The 10476-nt window shown below is 41.7% G+C and overlaps 1 protein-coding gene across 4 annotated transcripts in view; it reads right to left on the reverse strand.

Annotated features, from left to right (window-relative positions):
• Positions 1 to 10476, reverse strand: part of LOC122558347 (BTG3 associated nuclear protein) — a 251305-nt gene that overhangs the window by 87124 nt on the left and 153705 nt on the right. For 3 of the 4 annotated variants that reach the window (XM_043706809.1, XM_043706807.1, XM_043706810.1), the window contains exon 10: positions 3090 to 3161. In XM_043706809.1, the coding sequence (XP_043562744.1) occupies positions 3090 to 3161 (72 nt within the window). The remainder of the gene's footprint in view (positions 1 to 3089; positions 3162 to 10476) is intronic. The other variant, XM_043706808.1, reaches the window with a different exon arrangement.

Raw genomic sequence — 10476 nt, forward strand, 5'->3', positions numbered from 1 at the left:
CCCCACCCTCCTCCCTGACATTTCACCTTCATCCCCACCCCCACTCACCTATTGTACTCTATGCTACTTTCTCCCCACCCCCCCCCTTCACTTCAGGCTCTCTGCCTTTATTCCTGATGAATGGCATTTGCCCGAAACGTCAATTTTGCTGCTCCTTGGATGTTGCCTGAACTGCTGTGCTCTTCCAGCACCACTAATCCAAAATCTGGTTTCCAGCATCTGTAGTCATTGTTTTTGCCTAACTTACAATCACTGTCAATCCCATACTCAAGCAAAGGTCTTGGAAAATCATTCGAATGGAAAATGTAATTGCAATAAGTACAAAGGCAATCACTATATTTGACTGATGGCAAAGAATAGATTCCATACTTCAGTGTCAAGTTAGAAAGATTTCAAAGTTTAAAAAATGATTTTCCATCAAATATAGCATCAATAGAATTTAGCAATAAAGAAAAAAAATTAACAGCAGGTATCAACCAACAAAAATGTCACTTAATTGATCACAGTCTTTTAGCCAAAGGTTATGTAGCTATGTAACTTTACTACTTGGAGTGGGAATGAGGATAATAGAATGAAGGACAATGGAGAACATCAAATAAACTAATTGTTGGCACTTATGCAGAACAACTTGCATTCACAGACAATTACTTGCTGCAGGAAAACAGAGAGTATTTCTAAATGCAACTTTTTCTGATTGGCAGAATGTGACGAGCAGTTGAACACTCTTGCCTGGAACCTACAATTTTTACACTTGACATCAATGACTTCAATGAGTTGAACAAAAGCAGTTAAATCTGTCCATACCAAGGCTAGACTGGAAAGCCTGTTGTGAAAGGACGTAAGGAGGATGCTAACTTATATAGATGGGTTCAATGAATGAGCAAAAAACTGGCTTATAGACTATAACATGGAAAAATGTGAAGGTATTCAAGTTGGCAGATAAACAGAACATTATCTTAAACAGAGAACAACTGTAGAATTACAAGGTGCAGATGGATCTAGTGCATGCGTCATAAAACATTCATATGCAGGTACGTACAAGTAATTAAGGCAGTTCATGGAACATTACCCTTTATTACAAGAGGAATTAACCAGTGGAAGGACGAATATTTCAGTTATACAGGGCAACGATAAGACTACATCTGGAATAATATGTACATGTGTTGTCTCTTATTTAAGAAGTGATGCAAATATGTTGGAGACGGTTCAAAAAAAGCTTCACAAGATTGACATCTCAAGTGAGCAGCTTATAAGGAAAGTTTTCACAGACTGGGATTGTTTCCACTGGACTTTAGAAGTGTGTGTGGTGTCACTTGATTGAAATGTTTAAGTATAGTCTTCACTTGATGGATGTGAAAATACCATTTACCCTTGTCAGGAGTGGGAGTCCCTTGTAGGGGATGCTGTTAAAAATTAGGGAAGAGAAGAAATTTTATTTCAGAGGGGAGTACAAATTCAGAATTATCTGCCTCCAAAAGGCAGTAATAGCAGAGTCAGAGTCATAGAGATGTACGGCACAGAAACAGACCCTTCGGTCCAACTCATCCATGCCGACCAGATATCCCAACCTAATCTAGTCCTATTTGCCAGCACTTGGCCCAGATCCCTCTCAACCCTTCCTATTCATATACCCATCCATATGCCTTTTAAATATTGTAATTGCATCAGCCCTCACCACTTCATCATTCCATACACGCACCACGCTCTGCGTGAAGAAGTTGCCCCTTAGGTCCCTTTTATATCTTTCCCCTCTCACCTTCAACCAATGCCCCCTACTTCTGGACTCCCCAACCCCAGAGAAAAGGCTTTTTCTATTTAGCCTATCCATCATGATTTTATAACCTCTATAAGGTCACCCCTCAGCCTCCAACATGCCAGGAAAAACAGCCCCAGCCTATTCAGCCTCTGCCTATAGCTCAAATCGTCCAAACCTGGCAACATCCTTGTAAATCTTTTCTGAACCCTTTCAAGTTTCACAACATTCATTTTTAAGGTAAAAGTAGATTGATTCCCTTACCGAACAAGGATCAAAGATTAATCACGGTAGATGGGAAAGTGGAATTCAAAACACAAACTGATCAATCAGGCTCTCATTGAGTGGGGAGCAAACTCAAAAGGGGCCCAATGGCCTTTGTCTGCTCCTAATTTGAATGTTCGCATGCAATGAAACAATTTGATAAAACTTCCACCTGAAAGTCATTCAACTGACATCAGGGATAATGAGCCAATAATATTTTGAAAGTTTTGAAAAAAATATTTAGAAATACATAGAAACCTCACAACCATACACTATCGAAAGAAAATAACCTTTCTGTAATCAGTAAAATATAAGGCTGTATCAATTCAAAATACAGATTTTAGATAAGGGCATGTATTACCACCGTAACTTCCATTGTATGTTTCAATTCAAATGAAATCCAGAGCCGAAGATAAAATTCAATTGTCAAGTTTAGTAAATAACCAGTAAAATAGTTCTGGGAAAATGAGAGGAATGAAACACGTTCACAGTCACATGGTCAAAAGACAGCGCTTCGATCACACTCAATAATTATGAGATTGATGGCAAACACCAATCTACAGATTTGAAATGTCGTGTATGCAAGACACTGGGGAAAGTAACTTGGAGCTGAACACTGGTGCTTTTATTTTTACACTAAAAACAGCAAAATTAAGATGGGGATTTTGGGGAATTTTCAATGAATTATATAATTCAAATTTCACAATAAACTAAAAATATAACATTGGCATTATGCCTGGTCACAGGTGGAATATAATTGTACTCCAGAGATTTATGATAATATGGCTTTCTGAATGGTATTCATAGAATGCATCAGCATAGCAATATTAAAAAGAAAAAATACATAACCTACTCATAAATCAATAGACACGAAAAGCTAACATGAAACATCACCTGTGTAAAATAAATAGCAAGAGACCCTTCCCGAACATTCTCTACCAAGTGTACTGCAGTTATTCCTAAACGGCATCATTTTTGCAAGCATCTATTAGTGACATCAATTTAGTCATGGGTGCACTGGTCCTTGTGAAAAGTGATTAGAAATCAAAAATAAGCATTGCTGCAACCTTACCTCACTATCTTGAGTAATTTGTACTTGTTCTCCCTGTGGTACCTGTGCAATATGCAGGTGGCCCTGTACAGCCAATAGATGGAAAAGGCATGGAAGAGGAAGGAAAAAAAAAAGTATTATTGACTATAACAGTTCACAAAGCTTAAACATTCCTTGCACTGTACATACCTAACTTATCCAACTGAGCACTGTCGTTAAGAGAGCCCACAAGGAAAGATATCCCATATGTATGGCTGGAAGATAATCAACATATGGTTGAAACACTCAGACAAGAGTTGTCAGCATAAACCTGCATCCTATGTCCCAAGAAAGTACACAAGCATCTCAGATGGGCAAGGACCACACATCATACAAAATGGTAAACCAATGGCGTCCAATAACCTATTCTCTTGCAATCCAATTATTACAACATACAGCTTTTGATTTAGCATTTGAAATCATTAGATTCTATATGTACTTGATCAGTGAGCAATTCACTGTGGAAACCGATGATAAATCATTGGAAATACCTTTGCACGAACCACTGACAAGTGCACCACTTAGATTTCAAAGACTTCTACCATATACACTTCAATGTCTGCAACAAAACTGGCACCAAAATAAATGCTTCAAACACACTCAACAAATTGAGCAGTCCAAGTGGATTTGCAGAAATTCTAGACAGTATGAACATTGAAGGGTAAAATGTGGTTAAGGTCAATTTGATGACTTTTTGTTCACACAAACCAATTTCAGGAAAAGACGGTTAACAATCAAAGACAGAAGGCACAATGGCACGTTATTAAGGATGACCTGACACAGCACAAGAGCTGCTAAATAATCTTAGACAACTTTGGCAAGAATGAAATGAGGCAGATATCTCAAGAGGTTATAATTTTAACAAGTACATGGTAATCGGGTACAAGCATTGTGACGGTTACATTAGGGTTTCGAGCAAACAAATTGCTCGACATGTGATACTGTGTATTATCCATGGATCAACAATCATAGAGAAGACTCTGAATATGTGCAAAGTGTGTCTGAGTCACCAATTATAGCAGCATTCAGTTATACCTTTGTCTAAAATTTCTTCACGATTCAGGATAAGAATTTTCTCCTCATCTCTAACTACTCTTCCACATTTCAATTGTCAGACAGTAAATGTGCATACAAGAGAAACATAATTAATACAATATTCAGTACAGCTGAAGAAATCATAGCTGATGATGGGTCACAATATCTTTATGGAGAAAGTGAGGTCTGCAGATGCTGGAGATCAGAGCTGGAAATGTGTTGCTGGAAAAGCGCAGCAGGTCAGGCAGCATCCAGGGAACAGGAGAATCGACGTTTCGGGCATAAGCCCTTCTTCAGGAAGGGCTTATGCCCGAAACGTCGATTCTCCTGTTCCCTGGATGCTGCCTGACCTGCTGCGCTTTTCCAGCAACACATTTCCAGCACAATATCTTTATGGTCATGGGTGTCAAAATGGGACATAAGCTGTCGGAACATAAGACCATTGAGTCTGCTCTACCATTCTCGTATCTAGATCCATAGTGGAGTGGCCAAAGGAGGAGTCAATTTGGACCCCTCCGGCAAGCCACTGCCCTGGGTCTGACACGTGTGCTGGAACAGTCAGGAAGCTTCTAAATGCCACATTCATCAGCCACATGCACAAGGTAGATCACAATGCAGCGCCAAGCTTTCAAAGCTAATCGCAACACTGTAATCAAACCAGCAGATAAAGTAGGAGACATCTTCATTCAGAATACAAAGGACTACTGCAAGCAAGTGTACCAACTGAACATCTAGGAACACTACAGGCAACTACCAGCCGATCCGACCAAAGAACATACCCGTGAACTAAACAGATTGATCAAGACATTTGACCCAGTTCTTCTGAGTACCCTACACACTCTCAAACCACGTACGTCTCGCATAGGTGACCTCTAGACTGCCTTCCAGAGATACACAAAGCCAACACAAGCATTTACTGTGGAGAACGACATGGAGATATATAATGTGGGGAAATAGATAGTGACATCTTGAAAAATGTCCATATTACAGAGGAGGATGTGCTGGATGTCGTGAAACATAAAGGTGGATAAATTCCCAGGACCTGAGCAGGTGTACCCTATAACTCTGTGAAGCTAGGGAAATGATTGCTGGGCTCCTTCTGAGATATTTGTATTATCGATAGTGACAAGTGAGCTGCCAAAAGACTGGAGGTTGGCTAACATAGTACCATTACTTAAGAAAGGTGGTAAGACAAGCCAGGGAACTATAGACCCGTGAGCCTGATGTTGGTGGTGGGCAAGTTGTTGGAGGGAATCCTGAGGGACAGGATGTACATGTATTTGGAAAGGCAAGGACTGATTAGGAATAGTCAACATGGCTTTGTGTGTGGGAAACCATGTCTCACAAATTTGAGTTTTTTTGAACAAGTAACAAAGAGGAGTGATGAGGGCAGAGGGGTGGACGTGATCTATATGGACTTCAGTAAGGCGTTCAACAAGGTTACCCATGGGAGACTAGTTAGCAAGGTTAGATCTCATGGAATTATAGGGAGAACTAGCCATTTGGATACAGAATTGGCTCAAAGGTAGAAGACAGAGGGTGATGGTGAAGGGTTGTTTTTCAGACGAGAGGCCTGAGACCGGTAGAGTGCTACAAGGATCAGTGCTGGGTCCACTATTTTTTGTCATTTATATAAATGATTTGGATGTGTACGTAGGAGATATAGTTAGTAAGTTTGCAGGTGACACCAAAATTGGAGGTATAGTGGACAACGAAGAAGGTTACCTCAGAGTACAACAGGATCTTGGTCAGATGGGCCAATGGGCTGAGGAGTGGCAGATGGAGTTTAATTCAGATAAATGCGAGGTGCTGTATTTTGGGAAAGCAAATCTTAGCAGGACTTATACACGTAATGGTAAGGTCCAAGGGAGTGTTGCTGAACAAAGAGACCTTGAAGTGCAGGCTCATTGAAATTAGAGTCGCAGGTCGATAGGATCGTGAAGGAGGAGTTTGGTTTGCTTTCCCTTACTGGTCAGAGCATTGAGCATTGGAGTTGCGAGGTCATGTTGCGGCTGTACAGGACGGTGGTTAGGCCACTTTTGGAATTTTGTGTTCAATTCTGGTCTCCTTCCTATCGGAAGGATGTTGTGAAACTTGAAAGGGCTCAGAAAAGATTTACAAGGATGTTGCCAGGGTTATGCATTTGAGCTATAGGGGGAGGTTGAACAGGCTTGGGCTGTTTTTCCTGGAGCGTTAGAGGCTGAGGAGTGAGGGGTGACCTTATAGAGGTTTATAAAATCATGGGGGGAAGGATAGGATAAATAGACAAAGCCATTTCCTGGGGCTGGGTGTCCAGCACTAGAGAGTATAGGTTTAGGGTGAGAGGGGCAAGATATAAAAGAGACCTAAGGGGCAACGTTTTCACTCAGAGGGTGGTACGTGTATGGATGAGCTGCCAGGGGAAGTGGTGGAGGCTGATACAATTGTAACATGTAAAAGGCATCTGGATAAGTATTTGAATAGGAAGGGTTTAGAGGGATATGGGTCAGGTGTTGGCAGGTGGGACTAGATTGGGTTGGGATATTTGATCGGCATGGACGAGAAGGGTCTGTTTCCATGCTGTACATCTCTATAATGTCAAGCAACAGAACCCTGTGTGAAAACCTCTCTGGCTGTGTCGAGGGAGACTTGAAACCCATTGTACAGGGACCCCCAGCTTCCGTCGCAACACTACAGATTTTTTTTACAGAAACCTAGCACCCACAGACTAATTGAACTACGAACATTCCTCATCACATTGGACATTACAGCACTCTATACTAGCAACTCCCACGATGACGGCATCACTGCAACAGCCTCAGTAGCCGATACCAACAATTGCCAATCTCCGAGCACCATCCTCCGAATCATCCGCCTCATCGTCGACCACAACATTTTCACCTTTGACAACCAGTTCTTCACTCAGACACATGGAACAGCCATGGGGACAAAATTTGCACCCCAATATGCCAACATTTTCATGCACAAGTTCGAACAAGACATCTTTACTGTCCTCCAACCAAGACTATACACCAGATATACTGACGACATTTAATTGCTCTGGATCCATGAGAAGGAGTCACTGAAACAATTACACAGTGATATCGACAAGTTTCATCCCATCATCAGAATTACCATGGACTACTCTTTCGTATCAATCTCATTCTTGGACACACGCATTCTGTATTAAGGATGGGCACTTCAGTATCTCACTTTATCACAAACCCATGGATAACCTCACAATGCTGGACTTCTCTAGCTTCCAACCTAAACATCTAAAACCAGCCCTACGCATACACAACATCTGTTCAAATAAGGAGGAAAGCAACAGACACCTGAAGGTGCTGAAGGACACCCTCATAAGAAAAGGGTACAATGCTCAATTCATCGATCACTAGTTCCCATGTGCCACAGTGAGAAACTGTAATGAACTCCTCAGGAGCCAGACACGGGATGCAACCAATGGTATGCTTCGTTGTCCAGAGTGGAGAAACTACGCCATGTTCTTTGCAGCTTGCAACACATTATCGATGAGGATAAGCACGATGAAGGTAGGAAAGACGTTCCCCTATGCTTCCACTCCTCACCTTTAAACAACCGCCAAACCTTGGAAAGACCATTAATCGCAGCCTTCAGGACATCAACCAAAACACCATATACCCCTGTCATGGCAACCACTGCAAGATATGTCAGATGGTCAACATGGATACCACCATTACACGTGGGGACACCACCCACTCATGTGACTCAGCTAAAGTTGTCTATCTAGTATGCTGCAGGCAAGGATGCCCCAAGGCATGGCACAATGGTGAGATCAAGCAGACGCTACGACAACGGCACCATAATCACCAGACAGGAATATTCACTGGAGGAGAAAGTGAGGTCTGCAGATGCTGGAGATCAGAGCTGAAAATGTGTTGCTGGAACAGCGCAGCAGGTCAGGCAGCATCCAGGGAACAGGAGAATCGACGTTTCGGGCATAAGCCCTTCTTCAGGAATTCCTGAAGAAGGGCTTATGCCCGAAAAGTCGATTCTCCTGTTCCCTGAATGCTGCCTGACCTGCTGCGCTGTTCCAGCAACACATTTTCAGGTATATTCACTCCCAGTCAGGGAACACTTCAGTGGTCAGGGACATTCGACCTTGGATCTTTGAATGACCACCCTCCAAGGTGGACTTTGGAGACGCAACAATGCAGAGTGGCCGAGCAGAGGCTGGTAGCCGAGATCAGTCCCATGAGGATAGCTTCAACAGGGACCTTGGGTTCATGTGACACTACAGATGACCCCACGATACTATACACTCTCTCAAACACACACAAGCACACATACAGACTCTTACATATTCACACATTCATGCAGACCCTCTCTCATACACACGTTCTCTCAGACACACACACACACACCCCACACTGTCAACCATGAACACATCCTCTCACAGGGTTATACTCAGTCACAGTCACGTACACACTCTACCAAGCACACACAAACACTCGCACTCTCTCTCCCCCTCCTCACATACACATACATATAAGTCTGTGGGATGAATTCATATCTGCAGGTTTATATTTACAAACATATTCTATTTTGCTCAAAAAGTACACAATCCGCAGGTAGTCAAACCACACAAGTTTTTATAAGTTCCCACTTTGGAAACAGAACCGGTCTGACTCAAGATGGGGTACATACAGACTCTAACCTCACCCCTTTAATATACTGTCTCAGAGGAGATGTCACTTTTTTTAATAAAACCTTAAGTTATCTTGAGAATGTGAATCGAAACCTGCAACCAATTCTTAAAGATGAAAGATTTAACAGCGATCTAGGTTTATTCAATATATTGCTTCAGTTGCATGACACTGTGATCTTTTGCTATAAATTCTGTGTCTTATGATCCTGCTCCAGTTATCTGATAAAGGAGCAGCACTCCAAAAGCTAGTACATCCAAATTAACCTGTTGGATTATAAACTGGTGTTGTGTGATTTTTAACTTTGTCCACCCCAGTCCAACACCAGCACCTCTACATTATGGCTACCATTCTTGGTCATCGCTGATCACCACCTCAATACAATTTTCCCCACACTATCTTCATATCCCTTAATGCTGGTCTCCATAAATTTCTGTCTTGAACCTTTTCAATGATTGAGCTTCCAGTGTTTGCTTGGGTACAGAATTCCAAATATTCACTGTCCTCTAAATGAAGAAACTGCACCTCAACTCAGTCTTAATGGCCAACCTTATTCATAACTGATGTCCCTCATTCACGAGTCACAGCCAGGAGAAACATCCTAAGGTAGAACAGTGACAATCGTGCACTCCAATTGGTGGATGTCTTGCCCCACTTAGCCAAAGATTTACAGGTTAAGAGCTGGTCTGTTCAATCACATGAAAAACTGTAATAGAACCATGCTATTCTGAGTAAACATCACCTGCAAATCAAAAGACAACAGACAAGGACATACTGGGACAAATAGGGTGATTTACATATAGAGGCACTGGGCAAGATTAGAACACTTAGAGCTTTGAATCAGTTTTTAAATAGGAGGATGATGATAAAATATCAGCACATGGGAAGACAATGGAAATAATAGATAGAGTGAAAATTAATTGGCAGGATACATCAGAAAAGCTGTGCTACGCTTCCTGGTCCAGCCAACTTGCATCTCAGATTGGAAGGGAAAGTAGGTGGCAGAGTTCGCACATGTCCTTTAGGGAAGAAAATTTCCCATCCTTACCTGGTCTGGTCTACAGGGGATTCCAGACCCACAGCAATGTAGTTGGCTCTTATATGCCCTCTAGGCAATTAGAAATGGGCAAGAAATAGGGGCCTAGCCAATCACACCCACATTCTGTGAATGAATAAAAAAGGTTCTCTGAAAATACAGCTATTTCTTCTGTAACGCGATGGTTGCATTCTTGTGCAACCCCGTGTTATAGAAAAATCGCACTTTTATAAAAAATTGGCATTGTAATCACACAACAGTCAACACGTTTTAAAAGTTCATGCTTTAGAAATGTCCCCAGTTTGTCAATCCCATTATAGCGAATTTGCTTTAATGAAACGCACATTATGGCAGAACAACCTGCTTAGGGGAAGCGCTCAGAGATTGAAAATGGGACATCCTTATTCCAGAAAGGGAATAAAGAGATTCATACAGCAGATTGGTCAGTTCAATATCAGTGTTAGCTATTAGAAAGAACAATTAGGAGAAAAAGGCCAACAAGGACTTGGAGAGATTGATGGTAATTGAGGAGAGGGTACTTGGAATTGTAAAATATAGATTATTAGATTTTTTTTAGATTAGATTATTAGATTACATTACAGTGTGGAAACAGGCCCTTCGGCCCAACAAGTCC

Source organism: Chiloscyllium plagiosum, chromosome 17, assembly GCF_004010195.1.
Source record: "Chiloscyllium plagiosum isolate BGI_BamShark_2017 chromosome 17, ASM401019v2, whole genome shotgun sequence".
In the NCBI taxonomy this organism is placed as follows: Eukaryota; Metazoa; Chordata; class Chondrichthyes; order Orectolobiformes; family Hemiscylliidae; genus Chiloscyllium; species Chiloscyllium plagiosum.